Below are 26,632 nucleotides of genomic sequence, written 5' to 3' on the forward strand. Positions count from 1 at the left end.
AGGACCTTGAAATGTTTATTTGTTTTGCCTCCAATTTCCACCCCTCGGTAACTTTCACATTGTCCATCTCTGACACTTGCCTTCCTTTCTGTCTCCATTTTGGGGAATAAACTATCCACCACCATGCACTGCTCAGCCAATGATTCCCATCGCTACCTCCATGACAGCTGTTCCCACCTCCATCCCATTCTCCCAGTTCCTTCACCAACGCCGTATCTGTTTGGATGGTGCCACCTTCCAGCACAGCGCCTGCTGCCTTGGCTTGCTTCTTCCCTGACCGTAGCTTCCCACCCACTGTGGTTGACAGGGCTCTCAATTGTGTCCGACCTATCACCTGAGCTTCCACCCTTGCCCATTCCCATCGCACCCAACAGCTTGATCAGATTCCCCTTGTCCTCAGTGTTCATTCCGCATTCAAAGGATCATCATCCACCATTTCAGACACCACCACCAAACACATCTTCCCCTTGGGGGAAGCGACCATTCCCTCTGGGACACCCTAGTCCACTGCACAATCACCGACAGCACCAACCCCTTCCCATGTAGCCGCAAAAGGTGCACCACCTGTCCCTTCCCCTCTTCCCTGTTCGCCATCCAAGGGCCAAAACAGTCTTTCCAGGTGAAGCAGCATTTCACTTGGACCTCCTCCAGTCTGGTGGATTGTATTCCTTGCACCCAGTGTGGCTGTTGAAAATGTGTTGCTGGTTAAAGCGCAGCAGATCAGGCAGCATCCAAGAAGCAGGAAATTCGACGTTTGGGGCATAAGCCGATGATGAAGGGCTTATGCCCCAAACGTCGAATTTCCTGCTCCTTGGATGCTGCCTGACCTGCTGCGCTTTAACCAGCAACACATTTTCAGCTCTGATCTCCAGCATCTGCAGACCTCACTTTTTACCCATTGTGGCTGTCTCTACATTGGAGAAACCTAGCGTAGACTGGGTGACTGCTTTGCAAAACACCACTGATCTGTGTTCAAGCAGGACCCCAAACTTCCCGTAGCTGGTCACTTGAGCACCGTGTCCTGCCCACATGCCCACTTCTCTGTCCTTGGCATGCTGCAGTGTTCTAGTGCCTCCTCACAGTAAACTGGAGCGATAACATCTCATCTTCAGGCTAGGCCTTCTGGGTTCAATACTGAGTTCAACACCTTCAAATTGTGAACCTGTCCCTTCCCTTTCCTTTAGCTTATCATGTCCTCTCTCCCCTCCTCCCACTCCAGAGGGATTGTCTGACATTCAAGTCTGGCAGGAGACACACTGTTCTGCCACTCTCGCATTCTGATTACTTAATCTCAACTATCAACACTTTTTTTCTCCATCACCACCCTACCCCACAATACCTCCCACCCCCCAACAATAGCATAAATGCTACCCCCTCCACACCTCACTTCAGCTCTGACGAAGAGTCTTCTGCATTCGAAACATGAGCTTGCTCTCTCTCCATGGATGCTGTCTGACCTGCTGTGATCTCCAGCAGTTATGGTTCTCAGTCCAGATTCCAGCATCAGGAGGAATGTGCTGCCGCCTTAACTATCCTAATCCTGTGCTCAGTGATCTCCGGGATCTGGGAGTAATTACCCGGAGATTCCCTCTGTTCCTCTAAGCTACCCAATGTCCTTCCATTCATTAAGTCCTCCCTCATCTTGTTTCCTTTTCCAAAGTGCATCACTTTGCATTTCTCAGGGTTAACTCCCATCTGTCCCTGCTCTAACCATCTGCCCATATCTCCCTGTAACCTATAACCATCTTCTTCCCTTCATCACCTACCAAGCTTGGTGCTGTCTGCAAACTTGCTCAACATTCCCCCAACATTTTCATTTGTATATACATCAAACAAACAGTCAGGGTCCCAGTGCTGATCCTTGTGGTACACTGCTAGACAGCAGCCTCCAGTCACTCAAACACCCTTCTCCCACCACCCTTTGTGTCCCATTAAGAAGCCAGTTTCTGATGCATCTCACCAAGTTTCCCCCAATTCCATGTGCTTTAACCTCAGTCTCCCACTTTGTCAAAAGCTTTCCTCAAATCCATTTAAACTGCATCAACTGAACTTCCCTCATCCACACACTTGGTCATGTTTTCAAAACATTCGAACAAATTTGTTAGGTATGACCTCCCTCTGACAAAGCCATGCTGACGATCCCTAATTAACCCAGGCCTTTCCAATTGGATATTAATTCGCTCCTTCAGAATTTTCTCCAATAGTTGCCCTACCACTGATATGAGACTCCCCACCTTTCTTGAAAAGAGGAACCACATTAGCTGTCCTCCAGTCCTCTGACACTTGTCCCGTGGCCAGAGAGAATTTAAAAACTTGTGTCAGAACCCCTTCAATTTCCTGCCACACCTCCCGCAGCAATTCATCTGGACCAGGGGACTTGTCTGTTCTTAAACCCGACAGAGCCTCCAATATCTCCCCATTTCCTAGGTCAAACTGTGCGGGTTCCCCACCAGTCCTTTTCCTGAATTCAGTTTCTTAGTTCTTTTCCAGAGTGAAGACTGAAGAGAAATATTAATTCAACAGCTTCCAACATCCTGGGGTTTCACACACGGATGGTCTCCTTGGGTCCGCCACGTACCCTGGTTAACCTCTTCCCCTTTTTAAAAATATATATATATTGAAAAAATAGATTTTTTAATATTACAACAAGTACAAAACAATACAGTTCAAAACAGTGCAAAAAAAACAATCTACCCTCATGTACAAATGTATAAACATATATAGAATTTAGAAAAGTACCCAAACTGGCTATTTAAATAAATAAATAACCAACAACAAACTAATAAATAGCAATAACTCAGCCCAGCCAAACAAAACGCTCATGTGTTCACAGTTCCTCCTCTCTGGATATTGGACTCGTAAAACCCAATTGTTGCGGCTATAGAAAAGCCCTTGTTAGTGTGGCAGATAAATCTGTGTCCAGCTATTCCCAAAAGGGCTGCCGTGTCTTGTAAACATTCTCAGTTTTGTGGTGTACCATATTTGTGAGAAAATCCAGGGGAATATGCTCCATAACAATCTTCCGCCAACCCCACAGGCACGGGGGGGGGTTTCGGATATCCAACCTGGCAAGATATTCTTTCTTGCACAGGACGTGAGAATATTGAAAAGGTTTTTTGTGATGCGTGTCCAGGGGAAATCCAGTGGGCAGGCCCAGACGGAGAGAGCTAGGGTCCTTCTCCACCCTTACACCCCAAATCCTCTCCATTGCACCTGCCACAGCACTCCAATATGTTTGAAGCCTATCGCAAGACCAAAGACAAGCCCGTACAGACCTTGCTCTTGGGACATGCTGAAGATTCCCCAGGTTTAAATTTTTAGAAAAGATCTACAGCCAAGTGGACCCTGTAGAGAATCTTCACCTGGAAAGCATGGGTGTGATTGTAAATGGATATCTTCCTTGCATTCTCCCAAATATCCTCCCATGTCTCTGAGGAAACTTCAACACCCAGCTCTCGCGCTCTCTCTCGCGCTCTCTCTCGCGCTCTCTCTCGCGCTCTCTCTCGCTCTCTCTCTCGCTCTCTCTCTCGCACTCTCTCGCTCTCTCTCGCTCTCTCTCGCTCTCTCTCGCTCTCTCTCTCCCGCACCCTGCAGAGTCAATCAGACTCCTCTGGGAGGACACCCCTGCCAATTGATGATATAAATGACTGACACAACCTGTACTCTGAGCACTTAGCACCACCCCTGCCCCCCCACCCCCCGCCCCCTGCCCCCACCCCCCCCACGTCAGATTTGCAGGGATCAGTGTGGTCTTTTTTTGAATAAAATCCCTAACTTGGAAAAAAAACCCTCTTCCCTTTAATGTATTTATAAAATATCTTCGGATTCTCCCTAATCCTGTTCACAAATCCATTTTTATTTCCCCCTTTTTGCTCTTCGAATTGCTTTCTTAAATACCCTCTTTTGCTTCCTGTATTCCTCTGGACCCACAGCTGAGTTACCCCCCCTTGGACGTGCTGTTTCAGTTAAGTATGAGGTATTCAGCTTGGACAGTAACACCCTCCAGGCTACTGGGGGGCCAATGGTGGCATTTTGGGTGTAAGCACCAAGCAGGGATGGAGCAAAGGAAGGAATTGCATCGAGATAGCAACTGCACCATCCTTGGGAGATTGCCAGAAGAGTATTGAGCAGCCAGTCAGATCATCTTTGAAGTGTTGGCTTGGCCATATGCAGATTAATCAAATGATTTATGAACTGATCAGTTACTATCCAGAGATTGAAATGTCAGGCCGTGAATATTAGCCTGCCTTTGGTAAAGGAAGTGTTTACATACTGGCAGCCAATCAGGGCCTGGAAAGGGAATGGTTATTGTTTAATTCTAGAGGGGCTGAATGGTCAGCTGTTCCTAGGATGGCTGTCAGAGTGGAGAAGACCTCTTCAGGGGTGGGCAGTCTGAGAGAGTCGGAATAACAAGCTGGGCAGGCTCAGAGCACTGCATACAGAGTGGGATGGTTGAAGAACAGGGTTACCGTGGAGTGAGTGCCATGTGTTGAAGCTGGCTCAGGTGATCTCTGGGTTTGGAATGATGTGTACCTGTCTGCGGCCATTCACTTGAGGAAAATTAACGTGTTGTTTGCTTCTTTTCACTCCAGCACTGGCTGAAATCCTCAGCGTTAAAGACATCAGCGGGCGCAAGGTGTTCTATGTCCATTACATAGACTGTAAGTATTATTCATAATGTCACACTTCACACTGTGCATTCCCATCTGTATAACCCGGGGGTACAGTCCTGTTGGGGACAGGTCTGTCACTGTATAACCCTCAGGTACAGGACTGGTGGGGACAGGTCTGTCACTTATAACACTGGGGTACAGTACTGGTGGGGACAGGTCTGTCACTGTATAACACTGGGGTACAGTACTGGTGGGGAGAGGTCTGTCAGTGTATAACACTGGGGTACAGTACTGGTGGGGAGAGGTCTGTCAGTGTATAACACTGGGGTACAGTACTGGTGGGGACAGCACTGTCCCTGTATAACACTGGGGTACAGTACTGGTGGGGGACAGGTCTGTCCCTGTATAACACTGGGGTACAGTACTGGTGGGGGCAGGTCTGACACTGTATAACACTGGGGTACAGTCCTGGTGGGGACAGGTCTGTCACTGTATAACACTGGGGTACAGTACTGGTGGGGAGAGGTCTGTCAGTGTATAACACTGGGGTACAGTACTGGTGGGGACAGGTCTGTCCCTGTATAACACTGGGGTACAGTACTGGTGGGGGCAGGTCTGACACTGTATAACACTGGGGTACAGTGCTGATGGAGCAGGTCTGTCACTGTATAACACTGGGGTACAGTCCTGGTGGGGACAGGTCTGTCACTGTATAACCCTTAGGTACAGGACTGGTGGGGACAGGTCTGTCCCTGTATAACACTGGGGTACAGTACTGGTGGGGACAGGTCTGTCTCTGTATGACACTGGGGTACAGTACTGGTGGGGACAGGTCTGTCCCTCTATAACACTGGGGTACAGTACTGGTGAGGACAGGTCTGTCATTGTATAACACTGGGGTACAGTACCGGTGGGGACAGGTCTGTCAGTGTATAACACTGGGGTACAGTACTGGTAGGGACAGGTCTGTCCCTGTATAACACTGGGGTACGGTACTGGTGGGGACAGGCCTGTCCCTGTATAACACTGGGGTACAGTACTGGTAGGGACAGGTCTGTCCCTGTATAACACTGGGGTACAGTCCTGGTGGGGACAGGTCTGTCAGTGTATAACACTAGGGTACAGTACTGGTGGGGACAGGTCTGTCATTGTGTAACACTGGGGTACGGTACTGGTGGGGACAGGTCTGTCAGTGTATAACACTGGGGTACAGTACTGGGTGGGGACAGGTCTGTCCCTGTATAACACTGGGGTACAGTACTGGTGGGGACAGGTCTGTCCCTGTATAACACTGGGATACAGTACTGGTAGGGACAGGTCTGTCCCTGTATAACACTGGGGTACGGTACTGGTAGGGACAGGTCTGTCCCTGTATAGCACTGGTACAGTACTGGTGGGGATAGGTCTGACCCTGTATAACACTGGGGTACGGTACTGGTAGGGACAGGTCTGTCCCAGTATAACACTGGGGTACGGTCCTGGTGGGGACAGGTCTGTCGCTGTATAACACTGGGGTACGGTACTGGTAGGGACAGGTCTGTCAGTGTATAACACTGGGGTACAGTACTGGTGGGGACAGGTCTGTCAGTGTATAACACTGGGGTACAGTCCTGGTGGGGACGGGTCTGTCAGTGTGTAACACTGGGGTACAGTACTGGTGGGGACAGGTCTGTCAGTATATAACACTGGGGTACAGTACTGGTGGGGACAGGTCTGTCCCTGTATAACACTGGGGTACAGTACTGTTGGGGACAGGTCTGTCACTGTATAACACTGGGGTACAGTACTGGTGGGGACAGGTCTGTCAGTGTATAACACTGGGGTACGGTACTGGTGGGGACAGGTCTGTCCCTGTATAACACTGGGGTACAGTACTGGTGGGGACAGGTCTGTCAGTGTATAACGCTGGGGTACAGTACTGGTGGGGACAGGTCTGTCACTGTATAACACTGGGGTACAGTACTGGTGGGGACAGGTCTGTCGCTGTATAACACTGGGGTACAGTATCGTGGGGACAGGTCTGTCAGTGTATAACACTGGGGTACAGTACTGGAGGGGACAGGTCTGTCGCTGTATAACACTGGGGTACAGTACTGGTGGGGACAGGTCTGTCAGTGTGTAACAGTGGGGTACAGTACTGGTGGGGACAGGTGCACAAGGTGGGAATGTGACGGTTTTGCCGTGTTGTGGAGTGTGGTGGTTATCAGAGGTGAAGGGGTTTGCTGGAAAGGCGCGAAGGGCGACATCGAGGTAGTAATGTTGGTTACGGGTAGTTGGGAGCCTGAGGAATGTGGGGTCCGGCTGGTATTCTGGGATGAGCGGCCTTTGGCTTTTCAGGTCTCTCTTTTCTCACTGGGCTGGGAGTTCAAGTCCAATCTTTTTTATTTCCAGTTAACAAGCGTCTGGACGAGTGGGTGACTCCCGAAAGGTTGGATCTAAAGAAAATCCAGTTCCCGAAAAAGGAAGCTAAGACTCCAACTAAGAACGGCCTCCCAGGATCCAGACCAAGCTCTCCAGAGAGAGATCTGGTAATGACCGTCGTAAACGTCTCCAGAGAGAGACAGACATAAAGGATACAGGGTGCAAAGATAGAGAGAGAGAGAGATGCTCTGTGAGGTGGACAGAGAGAGGGGTCTCCGAGGCCAGCCAGGGAGTCTGAGGGGAGGACAGAGAGAAATGGGGGCAGTAAGGAGTGGATGGGGAGCAGTGCTGTGGGAGTGGGGGGAGCGACGGGGATGAAGCGGGGGAGAGAGAGGCTAAAAGGGGAGGACGGAGGCAGTAGGCTGCAGGGAGGTTCGAGAGAGGGAAGGCAAGGTGCTTTGAGGGATGGACAGTTTGGGACAGACTTAGATTGAAGGTTGGAGAGAGCAGGACTGCAGTGGGAAAAGAGAGCGAGCCGGAGCGACTCTGGTGGGCAGTGAGCACCTGTAATCCGGGAGAGTGAGGTTGCGAGCTGGGGAACAATAGACAGTGGGGCGATGGAGAACGGAGAGGAATGAGGAAGGGTGAAGTGAGAGGTGCCAGGGTTGGTTGGTAGACTGGGGCTCCGGCTGGGTGTAGGAACACAGAGGGGCTGTGGGGGACATGGAGAGGGAAAGCCGAGAGGGATGCTCTCAGGGGGAGTATGGGCCGTGTGGGTCAGGCAGGACAGAGGGGCCAATGGGGCGGGGGGAGGAGTGGATACGGGGATGCTCCAGTGGGGATGGTGGGAGTGACAGACAGGCCAAGGTGAGGGAGGGGGTGGGGAGTCACGGACATGCCGGGGGTGGGGGTGGGGGAGGTAGTGGGGTTGACGGAGGGGGAGGGGTTGGGGTGATGGACAAGGTGGGGGTGGGGTGGGGGAGGAGGTGACGGACAGATTGGGGGTGACGGATGGAGTGGGGGTGAGGTGGGGGAGGGGGTGATGCATAGGGTGGGGGAGAGACTGACAGGGTGGGGGAGAGGGTGGGGTGGGGTGGAGGAGAGGTTGACGGACAGGGTGGGGGAGAAGGTAACGGACAGGCTGGGGGAGAGGGTGACACACAGGGTGGGGGAGGTGGTGACAGACAGGGTGGGGGAGAGGGTGGCGGAGGGGGTGGCACACAGGGTGGGGGAGGTGGTGACAGACAGGGTGGGGGAGGTGGTGACGGACAGGCTGGGGGAGGTGGTGACGGACAGGCTGGGGGAGGGGGTGGCAGACAGGCTGGGGGAGGGGATGGCGGACAGGGTGGGGTGGGGTGAGGGAGGGGGTGATGGACAGGCTGGGGGAGAGGGTGGGGGAGGAGATGGCGGACAGGCTGGGGAGAGGCTGGGGGAGGAGATGGCGGACAGGCTGGGGAGAGGCTGGGGGAGGTGGTGACGGACAGGGTGGGGGAGGTGGTGACGGTCAGGCTGGGGGAGAGGGTGGGGGAGGGGATGGCAGACAGGCTGGGGGAGAGGGTGGGGGAGGGGATGGCGGACAGGGTGGGGTGGGGTGAGGGAGGGGGTGACGGACAGGCTGGGGGAGAGGGTGGGGGAGGAGATGGCGGACAGGCTGGGGAGAGGCTGGGGGAGGTGGTGACGGACAGGCTGGGGGAGAGGGTGGGGGAGGGGATGGCGGACAGGCTGGGGAGAGGCTGGGGGAGGTGGTGACGGACAGGCTGGGGGAGGTGGTGACGGACAGGGTGGGGGAGGTGGTGGGGGAGGTGGTGACGGTCAGGCTGGGGGAGAGGGTGGGGGAGGGGATGGCAGACAGGCTGGGGGAGAGGGTGGGGGAGGGGATGGCGGACAGGCTGGGGGAGTGGGTGGGGGAGGTGGTGATGGACAGGCTGGGGGAGAGGGTGAGGGAGGTGGTGACGGACAGGCTGGGGGAGAGGGTGGGGGAGGTGGTGACGGACAGGGTGGGGATGGGGTGGGGGAGGTGGTGACGGACAGGCTGGGGGAGAGGGTGGGGGAGGTGGTGACGGACAGGGTGGGGGAGAGGGTGGGGGAGGTGGTGACGGACAGGCTGGGGGAGAGGGTGGGGGAGGTGGTGACGGACAGGGTGGGGGAGAGGGTGGGGGAGGTGGTGACGGACAGGGTGGGGGAGAGGGTGGGGGAGGGGGTGACGCACAGGCTGGGGGAGAGGGTGGGGGAGGTGGTGACGGACAGGCTGGGGGAGAGGGTGGGGGAGGTGGTGACGGACAGTGGGAGAGGGTGATGGACAGCATGAGGTAAGAACAGAGTTATTTGGGTTCACTGGGAACACCTTGCATTTATGTAGCACCTTTCACGTCCTCAGGATGCCCCTGCAGCTCTTTTCCAGCCAATAAAGATTCTGGCGAATCTGGGCTGCCCCTGCCCCCAGTTTCCCCCCTTCTTTATCCCCCGCCCCCCTCCCCATCCTGAGGTCAGGGACTGAGCACAGTGACTGCAGGTGAAGTCTGACCAGGGTTTTGTGTATACCTTTCAGCTACAGACCCCAGGCCCCTCAACGTCACGGCCGACTTCCCCTTCGCCTCGTTCAGTTCTGGTTTCTGTTATCCTTGTCTGTGAGCTTTTAATGATCTCTTAGACCCTCCCCACCCCCAATCCCCACCCAAACACCTCTGCCCCTTGCTACTTGCTGCATGAGCTGGTCTCAGTTGGGTGGCCACGGGGGTGTTTCTCCTGGCCGGGATTGAGTTGGAGAGAGAGAGAGGGGGTGAGGATATGGGGTGGAGTCGGTGGTGGGGAGGAGGGGGGGTGGTGGTGGGGAGGGGAGGTATTGGAGGCAGCAGGAGCGAGGGCGGGGTAGCGAGGCCCTGGAATGTGTTGAAGCCTGGCAAAAGCAGCCGTATTTGTGTTGTTGGACCGTGTACGTGAGTAACCTAATCTCTATTCCTCCTCAGAAGAAGACACTCGATCTTTCACTGCACACATCAGCAGCAGGGATTGGCAAAACCATTCCAACACCGGTACTGCAGATTTCTTAATCCTGTTCCAAGAGGGCTGTCTCTACCTTCCAGTTAATGTTATTAATGACAGTCAGTGCAGTGCTTCAATCCCAGCCACAGCCGTTTAAATTGCTTGTCTTTTGATGATTGCTGGTCCCCATTACCTCTACCTGCCCCCCTCCCCTCTCACCAGTCACCCCGGGCTTTATTGGAGGACATCTTAATGACCTCCCTGACTCTGTACTCTGCCTCCACATCACTGCAGAGACTGGCAGGGGTTATTTGTCCCTCTTCATTCCTCCTACTGATTGTTTACAGTTCAGCCGCATCATAGCTCCCTGCTAGTTTGGATAAAAGTTCACCAGCCTCAGTGATGGAGGGGTTGGGGTGGTCCCACAGACTAGGCTTCCATTCCCCCGAGTGTCGAAGGTTAAGGGGTGACTGCATCTCGGGCTTTGGGGTGATTTGGTAAAATAGAACAGGGTCAATGTGGTGTTGATGGTGAACAGCCCCAGCCTGGGGTTGGTGAGAAGGATTCGTTAGGGTCCATAGGGTGGGGAATCTCCAGGCAGGGGCTGCCCACTGGGAAATGTCAAAACTGAGATTAATCCGGTTTTTTTCTTTGTAACTGGGGGGATGGGTTTTCGAAGTTGCAGGATCAAAGTGGGGAGACGGAGTTTAGTTGTGAGCTAACTGACTGAATGGTGGAATTGGGCTCACCACATCTTCCACTCACTATTTCCTCATCTCCCTTCACCCATTAACAAGGCCTGCCTATTTTCCTAGCAGGAACGGGTGGCACGGTGGCTCAGTGGCTAGCCTTGCTGCGTTACAGCGTCAGGGTCCCAGGTTCGAGTCCACCCTCAGGCAACTGTCTGTGTGGAAGTTGCCCATTCTCCCCGTGTCTGCATGGGGGTTCCTCTCACAATCCAAAGGTGTGAAGGTTAGATGGACTGGCTGTGCTACAGTGCCTTGCAGTGACCAGGGATGTGTAGGTGGGAAATGCAGGGATAGGGTAAGTCAAGGAGGGATGCTGTTAGAAGGGTCAGTATGGACTTGGTGTAACATTGTAGGGATTCTATGATTCCAACGACTTGGGACAGTGTTCTGTGTTGGGTCAAGTTGGGGACAGTCATTGGATCAGTGTTAGGCTAGTATCCGTTAAGAGTTTGGAATACTGGGAGATGATCTTATTGAAACATATAAAGTCCTGAGAGGATGATCCCCATCACAGGGGATGTCTAGAACAAGGAGACACACCCTCAGGATGGGGAGGGGGGGGGGGGGAGGGATGCTGGGGTCTATGAAGAGGAGGAGGAATCCCTTGACTCCTAGGGTCATGAGTTTGTAGAATACTCTTCCATCAAAGACCAGTGGAGTCTGGGCCACGAGGTACATTCAAGACAGAGTTAGAGGTTTTGAATTGATGAGGGAGTTCAGGGTGGGATGGGGATGGTGCTGAGATCACAGATGCCCAGGGATCTGGCCCCTTTTCCCTGTGTGAGCCCTGGCCTCAGCTAACATCTCCTTGATGATTGAGAGTGGGACTGACAAAGTCGAGTCGGGGTAGTTTTAACCAACTGAAGTGCTCAGTTCCCTGAAACAATGCCCTGGGTTTAATGGATGAATCGCTTGCCTGCTTTGGGCTGGGTGAAGGGGACAGCATGTTAAAACTCTCCAGCTTCTCACTCCTGAACACCACCTGGTGAGTCTGGGGGTGATCACTCTTCCCTTCTGAATCCCAAGGCTCTGAGTGTTAGCCCCATGCTGGAGGCCTGAGTCCCGTATTCCAGGTCAGCACTCCCAGCACAGTGCCGGGCCAGGGCAGCGTTGCCATTTTGATGGGGGAGGGGTGTCCCTTTTATTTTTGATGGGCCCCTTCTCGCATGTAAGTGAAATAATCCCCAGTTGCTATTTTGTAAAAGTGAGAGAGTTCACCCACTGCCCTCACTGGTAATCCCTGTGACCAGTGCTACAGATAGAGAGTATCTGGTCATTTATTTAATTGTGGGCTGTTGCTTTGTGTCCGGCTGCTACATTTCCTTCTGTAAAGTCTGGACTTGGCTGTGGAGCTGTGAGGCACCCTGAGGTGGGGAAAGGAGCTGGAGAAATAGGAGCCTTACGTACCTTGTACAGTCCTGCTGTGTATTGTACTTTGTCTGTGAGTAGCTTAGCAATGTTCAGTTGACTATGACCCACAAGCAGACTGGGCCCTCTGTGAATGGATTTCTGGATCCTGGGGTTTTTCCTTTGCTATTACAGTGGGCCAGCCACCCTGCTTTAACGTGGCAGCAACTCATCAGTAGAGTTCTCCCTGGTGCCAAGACCTTACCCCCTGGACCAACAGCCGTCTGTTTCTGTGCCAGTGTGACAGCCACATTCCCTACATTGGGGTCCTGCCCTGCAAGTGGTGAAAGGGGCTTTCCTTTCTCATATAAATGCAAGTCTCTCACTGTGGGTAGGTGATGGGGGGAGGAGACTATAATTACACCAGTATTGATGGGCGAGGGAGGGGGTTCGAATGAGAAAGCAGTGTCCCTCTCCCCATGCCTCCCCAATCCTTAGCTGTGTGCAAGTGTTTGGTGAAGCCAGCACCGTATTTGGATGAGCCCCTGTCAGAAACCCATTGCATAGTCTTAGGATCAAGTTGTACAATGGTAATGGGTCCCTGTACAACAGGTAGCCTGGTTCAGGTCAGTAGCTGGGGGAGCAGCAACTTTTATGGCTGGGGTGGGGACTGTTAGTGCTTGAGTGACCAACTGATTCATCTAGCGGCTCCCCTCCTGCCTGAATGGAGCCTTCATGTCGAGAGAGTCTGACTTCCCGGTCCCTAGGCCGTGGAGTATCGGAATCCCACTGTCCACCATGTCTCGATGTCGGTTTCCTAAGACACTTCACAGGAACGTAAATCTCAGGCAGAATGAGGGCGATATCAGGGGCTCGCTCAGTGTAAAGGAGGAGAGAGGGCCAGAGAGGTTTACTGAGGGAGTTCCACAGCTTGATGTCTCAGGCAGCTGAAGGAACCAGTGGTGGGCCAATGGAAAGCGGTGGATGCCCAAGAGGCTGGAGTTGGAGGAGCACAGAGATCTTGGAGGGTTGTAGGGGCTGGCGGAGGTGACAGCGATAGGGAGGAGGCCACAGTGGGGATTTGGAGACCAGCTGAGCATCAGTCAGGCTGCCATTGGTCACTCTACCAGGATAACCTGTTGTGTCTCTTTCTCCCCCTTCTATGGTATTGTGTGGAGCAGGGCTTGCCTTACTTAGCCTCAAGTGCTAGTTTACAAAGGGTCTCTGTCGTGAAGATACCAGACAGGACCAACAGCATCGAAAACGTCACAAAAAATTTGTTATCCGTGAGTTGCCTTTATACTTGTTTGACCGCTTGCTGGTGATTCGAGTCAGTTGTGATGCAATTTAACCCCTTTCTAGCCCCGTAGTACCCACTTTCTGGATTGTTACTGCCCCCCACACTCTCTCTCGGATCGGATGCCCAATACATCGGCTCCAGAGCCACCCATTTAAATGTCTCCGTGGCTTTCTGTTAAGTTGCCGTGTGCACAACCACTGTAGCCCCAAACCTTAGCGCCACAGTCCGGTATCTGACCTGTCATCCCTGGGTGCCAGCAAGTGTCCATCCAATACAATCCCTGCAGGCTGGAGATACAGGGGAGAAAGCTGCAGGGCCCTGGTGGGAGATCAGTCCTCTGCTCTTTGAGTTTAAATGTGTCCATCGTCCAAGGAGTGAGTGCCGTTGGGTTATACTACTGTAACCTCTCCTCGTGTTGGATTAGATGACTGTAACTGCTCCCAGACCTGTGCTCTATGTCACACTGCCGTACTACCTTTGGCCAGGCCTGCTGTCCACATTTACAATGGGAACTCTCTAAGTAAACATGTCACGGCCCAGCAGCACCTCCACTGGTGACAGTGTGACCTGTTTACGTGGGAACTGCCCAGTTTGGGGTCCTTTGGGCAGAATGTGCACAATGGTGGTGAATATATCTGACAGGAGACAGAGGCTGAATGGGGGAAGAGAAATGTTTTGCGATGTTCCCAATGATTTGAGTGTATCTTTGCTTTAACTCCTTGCTTTCTGTAACCTGGTCAGGTGCGTTCTAGACTGTAGCCCAGACGACCTTTCACTCTGGCAAACTCGCTGACTTTGCGTCCAATTTGAAGTCCGGCCTGCCCTTCCATCCTGTGTCCCCCCCACCCTGGCCCAGTGAGCCATCTGACTAGTCACCAGCTTGTTCCTGAATCCTTCACCTTCCACTGGCAGTCTCTCACACACACATCGGTTAATAGGGACAAGGTTCTTTTCAAACCCACTGCTTTCTAAATCCTTTACCTGCTTTCAGCCAGCAGACGCTGTTACTACTGGGTATTCCTTAGTTCAGGAACAGGAGGCCATTCAACATCTCCAACCCCACCTCCCTCCCCCCAACTTGGACCATTTCTATGGGAACAAAGAGATCCTTCAGCCCCTTGAGCCAGCCCCCTCCTTCTGCCTATTATGTGGGACCAGCAGGAGGTCCACTTAGCCCTTTCATACCTGTTACCCCCCCCCAGTATCACTCAACATCCTCACCCAACAGAAATCTCCAAACCTTCCCCCTTGACAGGCCGGGTTATCCCTCAGCGAGCCTGATGGGGGAAAGGGGGCAGTGGGAATGCAGCTCGAGGTTTCCAGATCCTTTGCTGATGTAGAATTGGGGGAAATGGCTCCCTGCAGACAAGTGGGCAGCAGTACGATGTTATTTTGTTGTGAAGTACCCCTGTGGAAGTTACTTGCCAGGATCTGAGGGTGACGGGGGTGAGAGTTCTGTTAGTTTTGCCTCATGCTGTGATGACTTTTCTCCCGAGGTGAATGAACCCTCTCGGGGACTGAATGGTTTCTCGATGTAGGAGTCTCGCCTGCTCTGCTCCTTGTATATGTTCAAGGGATTAGCATTTCACAGGCCAGAATCACATTGGTCGCCCTGGCCCTAATTGCCCCTTGAGTGAAGTGGCCCACTGTGCCATCTCAGAGGGCAGTTGTGAGTTCATCAGCCTGGAGGTTTCTTTCCTGAAAGGAGGTCAGTGAGCCAGGCAGACGGCTTTTTACACCTGATGACGGTTTTGTGGTCACCTTCACTGAGACTAGCTTTCGATTTAGGATTTTATTCAGGAGTTAATCTAGACTTGATCAGCTGTGCCAGGGCCGTTGAGACCCGTGTTCCCAGGGCATGCCCTGGCTGACTGGACCAGCAACACCACGTCTCATGTCCTTGCTGCTGCTTGGTCATCCTTTCCAAATAACAACGCAAAAGGAAGTTGCCAGTGAGCCTGGCAAGTGCCTGTGGAAATGTTGGGTTTGTTTGAAGAGCGGTGGCCCCCGTGTTCTGTGTCAGACAGCAGCATTGCCTGAATCGCTCAGCATCTCAGCGATGCGTTCCTGTCACCTCAGCTGCTGACCTCTCCCTGACCACCGCCCAGGAGGGGGCAGGGACCCGACACTGCCACTCAGCTGCTGCGGAACCTGAATCTCACTGGAGTACCTGGGTCTGGTGGAGTCGGTGATGGTGGTGGACTCTGCACAGATTCTGGCACTGTGACCCCCACCCCCCACCCCCAACACCAGCCCTCAATTTTGCAAGACTGAGGAGATGCAGTGACCAGACAGTCTCCTGTAAAGCTGTCTCAACCATCTATCCCCCCCTCTATGACCTTGGGGGATGTCTTGCATGGATGGGTATGTGCGGGACTTCACCAGGTTCACTGTCTCTCTCCCCCCCCCCCCCCCCCCCCCCACCTTTACCTCACCCAACCAGACTGTAGACCCTGTCCCCTAACTCTGCCTTCCCAGTGCCCTGTGGTGGGAGAGGCAGGGGGAGACCTCCCAGCCCTTCTCGCTCCTTCCTGCCCCAGTCTACAAGCTGCCCCGCATCCATCTCCCTCCCTCTCTCCTCCCCTGGCCCTGTCGGTCACTGCCGTGAAATAAAGGTCTGATCTGGACAGAGTGCAGTGCTGGCAAGCTTGGAAAGTTACGCAGAGAAGGTGGGGGGGGGGAGTGGGAGGAGGGGAGATGGGGGTGGGGGGGGAAGGTTGTGGGTGGCCTCAGTGCGTCTGACAGAAATCTTCACGTGAGAAATTTTCTGCATTCCCTTGCAGAAGAGGAAGTTGGAGGCTGTTTCTCTTACAACCCAGTGCTCCCCAGCAACTCCAGTGGCTCCAGCTCCAGAAATACCCACCCCCGTCTTTGCACAGGTGAGTTTGAGATGCGGGGTATTGGGGTGGGGGGGGGGACAGGGTTCAGTTGCCAGTGTTAATGCTCCTCATTCCAGCCCTCCCTATCACAGACAGTCAGCATATCCTTCTACTTATCCCACCGTCCAACACTGGCACTTCCCTGGATGGAGATGGTCATTCACAGGATGTGGAGAGTTGAGAGACAGCCACACTGCCAGAATCATTCGGAGACCAGGCCAAGGAAGGACAGCACACTTCTGTCCCGAAACGGCACTCGCGATGCAGCTAGACCCACTGGGTATTTGCTGGATCCCAGTCCACTTCGCAGAATCCCTACAGTGTGGAAAGAGATCATTCGGATATCGACGTCACCACCCCCACCACCCTAACCTGCACATCCCTGGGCACTGTGGGACAATTTCCCATGGCCAATCCACCCGAACCTGCACATCCCTGGGCACTGTGGGACAATTTCCCATGGCCAATCCACCCGAACCTGCACATCCCTGGGGACTATGGGACAATTTCCCATGGCCAATCCACCCTAACCTGCACATCCTTGGGGACTATGGGACAATTTCCCATTGCCAATCCACCCCATCCTGCACATCCCTCAGCACTATGGGACAATTTCCCACGGCCAATCCACCCTAACCTGCACATCCCTGGACACTATGGGACAATTCTCCATGGCCAATCCACCCTAACCTGCACATCCCTGGACACTATGGGACAATTTCCCATGGCCAATCCACCCTAACCTGCACATCCCTGTGCACTATGGGAGAATTTCCCATGGCCAATCCACCCCATCCTGCACATCCCTTTGCACGATGGGTCAAATTCCCATGGCCAATCCACCCTAACCTGCACATCTCTCGGCAGTATGGGACAATTTCCCATGGCCAATCCACCCTAACCTGCACATCCCTGGACACTATGGGACAATTTCCCATGGCCAATCCACCCTAACCTGCACATCCCTGGGCACTATGGGAGAATTTCCCATGGCCAATCCACCCCATCCTGCACATCCCTTTGCACGATGGGTCAATTTCCCATGGCCAATCCACCCTAACCTGCACATCTCTCGGCAGTATGGGACAATTTCCCATGGCCAATACACCCTAACCTGCACATCCCTGGACTCTGTGGGACAATTTACCATGGCCAATCCACCCTAACCTGCACATCCCTGGGCATTATGGGACAATTTCCCATGGCCAATCCACCCAAACCTGCACATAGCTGGGCATTATGGGACAATTTCCCATGGCCAATCCACCCTAACCTGCACATCCCTGGGCATTATGGGACAATTTCCCATGGCCAATCCACCCAAACCTGCACATCCCTGGGCACTATGGGACAATTTCACATGGCCAATCCACCCGAACCTTAACATACCTGGGCTCTATGGGAGAATTTCCCATGGCCAATCCACCCCATCCTGCACATCCCTGGGGACTATGGGACAATTTCCCATGGCCAATCCACCCCATCCTGCAAATCCCTGGGCACTATGGGACAATTTCCCATGGCCAATCCACCCTAACCTGCACATCCCTGTACACAATGGGACAATTTCCCATGGCCAATCCACCCTAACCTGCACATCCCTGGGCACGATGGGATAATTTTCCATGGCCAATCCACCCCATCCTGCACATCCCTCAGCACTATGGGACAATTTCCCATGGCCAATCCACCCCATCCTGCACATCCCTGGATACTATGGGACAATTCTCCATGGCCAATCCACCCTAACCTGCACATCCCTGTGCACTATGGGTCAATTTCACATGGCCAATCCACCCGAACCTTAACATACCTGGGCTCTATGGGAGAATTTCCCATGGCCAATCCACCCCATCCTGCACATCCCTGGGGACTATGGGACAATTTCCCATGGCCAATCCACCCTGACCTTCTCATCCCTGGGCACTATGGGACGATTTCCCATGGCCACTCCACCCTAATCTGCACATCTCTCGGCAGTATGGGACAATTTCCCATGGCCAATCCACCCTAACCTGCACATCTCTGGGCATTATGCGACAATTTCCCATGGCCAATCCACCCGAACCTGCACATCCCTGGGCACTATGGAACAATTTCCCTGGCCAATACACTCAAACCTGCACATCCCTGGGCCCTATGGGACAATTTCACATGGCCAATCCACCCGAACCTGCACATACCTGGGTTCTATGGGAGAATTTCCCATGGCCAATCCACCCCATCCTGCACATACCTGGGCACTATGGGACAATTTCCCATGACCAATCCACCTTAACCTGCACATCCCTGGGATCTACGGGACAATTTCCCATGGTCAATGCAGCTGAACATGCACATCCCTGGGCACTATGGGACAATTTCCCATGGCCAATCCACCCCATCCTGCACATCCCTCAGCACTATGGGACAATTCTCCATGGCCAATCCACTCTAACCTGCACATCCCTGGGCACGATGGGTCAATTTCCCATGGCCAATCCACCCTGACCTTCTCATCCCTGGGCACTATGGGACGATTTCCCATGGCCACTCCACCCTAATCTGCACATCTCTCGGCAGTATGGGACAATTTCCCATGGCCAATACATCCTAACCTGCACATCCCTGGGGACTATGGGTCAACTTCCCATGGCCAATCCACCCCAACCTGCACATCCCTGGACTCTGTGGGACAATTTCCCATGGCCAACACACCCTAACCTGCCCATCTCTGGGCATTATGGGACAATTTCCTACGGCCAATCCACCCTAACCTGTACATCCCTGGGCACTGTGGGACAATTTCCCATGGCCAATCCACCCTAACCTGCACATCCCTGTGCACTATGGGAGAATTTCCCATGGCCAATCCACCCCATCCTGCACATCCCTTTGCACGATGGGTCAATTTCCCATGGCCAATCCACCCTGACCTTCTCATCCCTGGGCACTATGGGACGATTTCCCATGGCCACTCCACCCTAATCTGCACATCTCTCGGCAGTATGGGACAATTTCCCATGGCCAAACCACCCGAACCTGCACATACCTGGGCACTATGGGACAATTTCCCATGGCCAATCCACCCTATCTTGCACATCCCTGGGCACTATGGGACAATTTCCCATGGCCAATCCACCCTATCTTGCACATCCCTGGGCACTATGGGACAATTTCCCATGGCCAATCCACCCTAACCTGCACATCCCTGTGCACTATGGGAGAATTTCCCATGGCCAATCCACCCTGACCTTCTCATCCCTGGACTCTGTGGGACAATTTCCCATGGCCAATCCACCCTAACCTGCACATCCCTGGGCACTATGGGACAATTTCCCTGGCCAATACACTCTAACCTGCACATCCCTGGGCACTATGGGACAATTTCCCATGGCCAATCCACCCAAACCTGCACATCCCTGGGCACTATGGAACAATTTCCCATGGCCAATACACTCTAACCTGCACATCCCTGGGCACTATGGGACAATTTCACATGGCCGATCCACCCAAACCTGCACATCCCTGGGCACTATGGGACAATTTCCCATGGCCAATCCACCCTAACCTGCACATCCCTGGACTCTGTGGGACAATTTCCCATGGCCAATCCACCCTAACCTGCACATCCCTGGGCATTATGGGACAATTTCACATGGCCAATCCACCCAAACCTGCACATCCCTGGGCACTATGGGACAATTTCCCATGGCCAATCCACCCTGACCTGCTAATCCCTGGGCACTATGGGACGATTTCCCATGGCCACTCCACCCTAATCTGCACATCTCTCGGCAGTATGGGACAATTTCCCATGGCCAATACACCCTAACCTGCACATCCCTGGGGACTATGGGACAACTTCCCATGGCCAATCCACCCTAACCTGCACATCCCTGGACTCTGTGGGACAATTTCCCATGGCCAATCCACCCTAACCTGCACATCCCTGGGCATTATGGGACAATTTCACATGGCCAGTCCACCCAAACCTGCACATACCTGGGCATTATGGGACAATTTCCCATGGTCAATCCACCCTAACCTGCACATCATGGGATAATTTCCCATGGCCAATCCACCCTGACCTGCACATCGCTGGACTCTGTGGGACAATTTCCCATGGCCAATCCACCCTAACCTGCACATCCCTGGGCATTATGGGACAATTTCCCATGGCCAATCCATCCTAACCTGCTAATCCCTGGGCACTATGGGATAATTTCCCATGGCCAATCCACCCCATCCTGCACATCCCTCAGCACTATGGGACAATTTCCCATGGCCAATCCACCCTAACCTGCACATCCCTTTGCACGATGGGACAATTTCCCATGGCCAATCCACCCTGACCTTCTCATCCCTGGGCACTATGGGACGATTTCCCATGGCCACTCCACCCTAATCTGCACATCTCTCGGCAGTATGGGACAATTTCCCATGGCCAATCCACCCTAACCTGCACATCCCTGGGCATTATGGGACAATTTCACGTGGCCAGTCCACCCAAACCTGCACATACCTGGGCACTATGGGACAATTTCCCATGGCCAATCCACCCAAACCTGCACATCCCTGGGCACTATGGGACAATTTCCCTGGCTAATACACTCTAACCTGCACATCCCTGGGCACTATGGGACAATTTCCCATGGCCAATCCACCCAAACCTGCACATCCCTGGGCACTATGGAACAATTTCCCTGGCCAATACACTCTAACCTGCACATCCCTGGGCACTATGGGACAATTTCACATGGCCAATCCACCCGAACCTGCACATACCTCGGCTCTATGGGAGAATTTCCCATGGCCAATCCACCCCATCCTGCACATCCCTGGGGACTATGGGACAATTTCCCATGGCCAATCCACCCCATCCTGCACATACCTGGGCACTATGGGACAATTTCACATGGCCAATCCACCTTAACCTGCACATCCCTGGGGTCTACGGGACAATTTCCCATGGCCAATCCACCCTAACATGCACATCCCTGGGCACTATGGGACAATTTCCCATGGCCAATCCACCTTAACCTGCACATCCCTGGGGTCTACGGGACAATTTCCCATGGCCAATCCACCCTAACATGCACATCCCTGGGCACTATGGGACAATTTCCCATGGCCAATCCACCCTAACCTGCTCATCCCTGGGCACTATGGGACAATTTCCCATGGCCAATCCACCCCATCCTGCACATACCTGGGCACTATGGGACAATTTCATATGGCCAATCCACCCTAACCTGCACATCCCTGGACACAATGGGACAATTTCCCATGGCCAATCCACCCTAACCTGCTAATCCCTGGGCACTATGGGATAATTTCCCTTGGCCAATCCACCCGAACATGCACATCCCTGGGCACTATGGGACAATTTCCCATGGCCAATCCACCCTAACCTGCACATCCCTGGACACAATGGGACAATTTCCCATGGCCAATCCACCCTAACCTGCACATCCCTGGGCACTATGGGACAATTTCCCATGGCCAATCCACCCTAACCTGCTAATCCCTGGGCACTATGGGACAATTTCCCATGGCCAATCCACCCCATCCTGCACATCCCTCAGCACTATGGGACAATTTCCCATGGCCAATCCACCCTAACCTGCACATCCCTGGGCACTATGGGACAATTTCCCATGGCCAATCCACCCTAACCTGCACATCCCTGGATACTATGGGACAATTCTCCATGGCCAATCCACTCTAACCTGCACATCCCTGGGCACTATGGGATAATGTCCCACGGCCAACCCACCCTAACCTGCACATCCCTGGGCACTATGTGACAATTTCCCATGGCCAACCCACCCTAGCCTGCACATCCCTAGGCACTATGGGACAATTTCCCATGGCCAACCCACCCTAACCTGCACAACCCTGGGCACTATGGGACAATTTCCCATGGTGCCAGTTTGTTCTGCTGTTCGCTCGCTCTGACACAAGTGCAGCCTTTGAATTTCCATTGAACTTGAAACGGTGTGTTCCCTGCAGCAGAATGGTTCGGTGAGGAGAGCAGTGTCGGTGGTCACTGGGCGGAAGAGGAAAGCTGGCTGCCTGGGGACTGATGAGGTGAGTCTGTGCGACGTGCCCTCTCTGGTATCCTGCCTGCCTGCTCTGCCCTGTGCCCCACACAGTATCCTCAAACAACATCACAGACTTGGTTGCCAGCAACATATTTTGGGATGGCCTGAAGTTTGGGAAGACAGCAGATTTCTGTCCCTGAAGGACACCTGTGAATTTCCCTGAATAACTGGGTGTTTGCTGGGTCCCAGTCCACTTTGCAGAATTCCTACAGTGTGGAAAGAGGTCACTCGGCCCATTGGGCCTATACCGACCCTGCAAAGAGCATCCACCCTTTCTAACCTCTTCCTGTAACCCTACATCTCTGCTGGCTAACCCACCCAGCCTGCCCATTCCTGGACACAATGGTCAATCCACTCTAACCTGCACATCTTTGTGACTGTGGGAGGAAACCGGAGCACCTGGAGGAAACCCACGCAGACCCGGGGAGAACGTGCAAACGCCACACAGACAGTCACCCGAGGGTGGGATCGAACCTGGCTCCCTGGCGCTGGGAGGCAGCAGTGCTGACCACTGAGCACCGTGCTGCCTTTACTAAGTGTCTTTCTTTATTAGTGTGTATTGCACAGGAAGAGGCCATTCAGCCCACTGAGCTTGTGCCAGCTCTTTGTATGATCCCTCCAGTGAGAACCCCTCCTTCTGGTCTTGACCTCCTTTCCCAATGTTCCCCTGATTGTCATCAACACTTTTGGACGTTTCTGTTGAATCCGCCCTTTCAGGAGCGCGTCCCAGATCACAACAACTCACTGCCTCAAATAAAACACTCTCGCCATCTCGCCCTCCCTCCCCCTCTCGCTTGAGTTCTGTTCCCGGTTCCCTTCGATCTCAAGTCCCTCCAGTAACTGACTCTCCAGCCTCTGGGAACAGTCTCTTCCCTCACTGACTCGATCCGACAGCCCCCTTCTTGATTCCGAATGCCACGAGCCAGTCTCCTGCCGAGCCTTCCCTGCTCCGAGGGGAACGGTCCCACAGCGTCTCCGGTCTCTCCTTGCCGCCTCTTTGGGCCTGGTGTGAGAACCCTTTTGTCAGCTCAGAGGGAAAGGAGACAGTGGGCATTGGCCAAGCGAACGCAACATTCCAGGAAAAAAGAAACCATTCCCTTTCCTAATCCTGGGGTCGGCTGTCACCATCCATTTCTGAGCTAGCCAACACCACTTTATTAAACGGAGACAGGATTTGGGACAGTTAAGAATGTAAAATGCTGAAACAAAGAACTGTGGACGCTGGAACTCGGGAACAAAATCAGTAGTTGCTGGGGGAAAGAATTCATTAGGTCTGGTAACATCTGTGGATGCTGCCTGACCTGCTGTGCTTTTCCAGCACCACTCTGCCCCTTCTCAGATTGCTGCCTGACCTGCTGTGCTTTTCCAGCACCACTCTGCCCCTTCTCGGATTGCTGCCTGACCTGCTGTGCTTTTCCAGCACCACTCTGCCCCTTCTCGGATTGCTGCCTGACCTGCTGTGCTTTTCCAGCACCACTCGAATCGCGACTCTGGTTTCCAGCATCTGCACTCCTCGTTGTTTATCCCTGTGGAGTGGGAGCAGAGTTAACACCGACATTGGGGAGATGAAGTTTTGTGGAACACCCACCTTCTGTCCTTTTTATTAAAAAAAAGACCCTGAGCTTCCAGGTGCCTGTCACTTTAACAGCCCACCTTGTTCCCTGGCCAGTATCTCTGTCTCAGGTTTACTGCAGTGTCCCCGCACGAGCTGGAGGAACAGCACCTCATTTTCTGCTTGTAATTTTATTGACTCAGTATGGAGTTGAGTAATTTGAGGACCTGAGCCCCCCCCCCCATGTCCTTACTCCAGTTCCCGCCCCCATCCCAGGCCCTGTTATCACATTGACTGCTGTCACACACTGCCACTACCAGTCTCCATCAGCAACTATTCCTGCTCCCAGGCGGACCTCCGCCCACCCTCTCGACTGCACAACTGTTTTTCTCTCTCTCTCTCTCTCCACCTATCTTTGTTTTTAATTAAGCTGTACAAAATACAGTCAACTATAAACAGCATTTTACAGGGGGAAAAATGCAGACAAATGCCAAATCTCACCTGACCGAAGAGAAATCAGTAGACACACTCGTATACAAGATTAATGTGGTGCTGAAAAAGCACAGCAGGTCAGACAGCATCAGAGGAGCAGAAAAATCAACGTTTCAGGCAGGGGCCCTTCATCAGGAGCTTTTCCAGCACCACTCTAATCCTAACTCTCATCTCCAGCATCTGCAGTACCTACTTTCACATCGTCGTCTACAAAACAGTCTGATCAAGCGACGAATAAAACAGTCACGCCTCACACACGCACGCATGCACGCGCGCACACACACACACACACACACACACACACACACACGCACACAGGTACAGACAGACCCGCACAGATACAAACAGAAACACACACACAAATACAAACACACACAGACACAACCCTCTATATAACATATATTTCTACCTAGTTCAAGCTACGCTCAGCTCTTAAGAAGGGTGACTGAGCCCGAAATGTTAACTCCACTGTCTTTTCCAGCAATTTCTGTTTTCATTAATAATGTATAAGTGTTGACTTGGCGGAGGAGCTCAGGAGGGATAGGAACTAACTTCATAAAATCAGAGGGATGACACTATCAGCACACTCGGAGTTACTGTGTACACAGTCCCCATGTCCCACACTCGGAGTTACCGTGTACACAGTCCCCGTGTCCCACACTCGGAGTTACCGTGTACACAGTCCCCATGTCCCACACTCGGAGTTACCGTGTACACAGTCCCCGTGTCCCACGCTCGGAGTTACCGTGTACACAGTCCCCGTGTCCCACACTCGGAGTTACTGTGTACACAGTCCCTGTGTCCCACACTCAGAGTTACCGTGTACACAGTCCCCGGTCTCCTTGTCCCACACTCGAAGTTACCGTGTACACAGTCCCTGTGTCCCACACTCGGAGTTACCGTGTACACAGTCCCCGTGTCCCACACTCGGAGTTACCGTGTACACAGTCCCCGGTCTCCTTGTCCCACACTCGGAGTTACCGTGTACGCAGTCCCCGGTCTCCGTGTCCCACACTCGGAGTTACTGTGCACACAGTCCACGGTCTCCGTGTTCCACTCTCGGAGTTACCGTGTACACAGTCCCCGGTCTCTGCGTCCCGCGCTCGGAGTTACCGTGTACACACTCCCCAGTTTCCGTGTCCCGCACAGTCACCACGCACACAGACCCCGGTCCCCGCATCCCACGCTCGGAGTCACCGCGCTCACGGTCCCCACGTCCCACGCTCGGAGTTACCTTGTACACAGTCCCTGTTCCCCGCGTCCCACACTCGGAGTTACCGTGTACACAGTCCCCGGTCCCCGTGTCCCACACTCGGAGTTACCGTGTACACAGTCCCCGTGTCCCACACTCGCAGTTACCGTGTACACAGTCCCCGTGTCCCACACTCGCAGTTACCGCGCGCACACCCCCCGGTCTCCGTGTCCCATGCTCGGAGTTAGCGTGTACACAGTCCCCGGTCTCCCTATACCACACTCGGAGTTACCGTGTACACAGTCCCCGTGTCCCACGCTCGGAGTTACCGTGTACACAGTCCCCGGTCTCTAAGTCCCACACTCGGAGTTACCGTGTACACAGTCGCCGGTCTCTGCGTCCCGCGCCCGGAGTTACCGTGAACGCACTCCCCAGGTTCCGTGTCCCGTACAGTCACCATGCACAGTCCCCGGTCTCCGTGTCCCACACTCGGAGTTACCGTGTACACAGTCCCCGGTCCCCGTGTCCCACACTCGGAGTTACCGTGTACACAGTCCCCGTGTCCCACACTCGGAGTTACCGTGTACACACTCCCCGGTCTCCGTGTCCCACACTCGGAGTTACCGTGTACACACTCCCCTGTCTCTATGTCCCACACTCGGAGTTACCGTGTACACAGTCCCCGGTCTCTATGTCCCACACTCGGAGTTACCGTGTACACTGTCCCCGGTCCCCGCATCCCACGCTCGGAGTTACCGTGTACACAGTCCACGGTCTCCGTGTCCCACACTCGGAGTTACCGTGTACACAGTCCCCGTGTCCCACACTCGGAGTTACCGTGTACACAGTCCCCTGTCTCTATGTCCCACACTCGGAGTTACCGTGTACACAGTCCCCTGTCTCTATGTCCCACACTCGGAGTTACCGTGCACACAGTCCCCTGTCTCTATGTCCCACACTCGGAGTTACCGTGTACACAGTCCCCTGTCTCTATGTCCCACACTCGGAGTTACCGTGTACACACTCCCCGTGTCCCACACTCAGAGTTACCGTGTACACAGTCCCCGGTCTCCGTGTCC

At 53.6% G+C, this 26,632-nt stretch overlaps 1 protein-coding gene across 8 annotated transcripts in view; it reads left to right on the top strand.

The window, feature by feature from the left end:
• LOC132836230 (histone acetyltransferase KAT5) overlaps positions 1 to 26,632 on the top strand; it is a 64,416-nt gene that overhangs the window by 3,364 nt on the left and 34,420 nt on the right. The window contains exons 2-7 of one of the 8 annotated variants that reach the window (XM_060855561.1): positions 4,593 to 4,661; positions 7,005 to 7,141; positions 9,941 to 10,006; positions 13,234 to 13,338; positions 16,136 to 16,231; positions 22,226 to 22,303. In XM_060855561.1, the coding sequence (XP_060711544.1) occupies positions 4,593 to 4,661; positions 7,005 to 7,141; positions 9,941 to 10,006; positions 13,234 to 13,338; positions 16,136 to 16,231; positions 22,226 to 22,303 (551 nt within the window). The remainder of the gene's footprint in view (positions 1 to 4,592; positions 4,662 to 7,004; positions 7,142 to 9,940; positions 10,007 to 13,233; positions 13,339 to 16,135; positions 16,232 to 22,225; positions 22,304 to 26,632) is intronic. The other 7 variants (XM_060855562.1, XM_060855563.1, XM_060855565.1 and 4 more) reach the window with 7 other exon arrangements.

Source organism: Hemiscyllium ocellatum, chromosome 46 (genome assembly GCF_020745735.1).
Source record: "Hemiscyllium ocellatum isolate sHemOce1 chromosome 46, sHemOce1.pat.X.cur, whole genome shotgun sequence".
NCBI lineage: Eukaryota > Metazoa > Chordata > Chondrichthyes > Orectolobiformes > Hemiscylliidae > Hemiscyllium > Hemiscyllium ocellatum.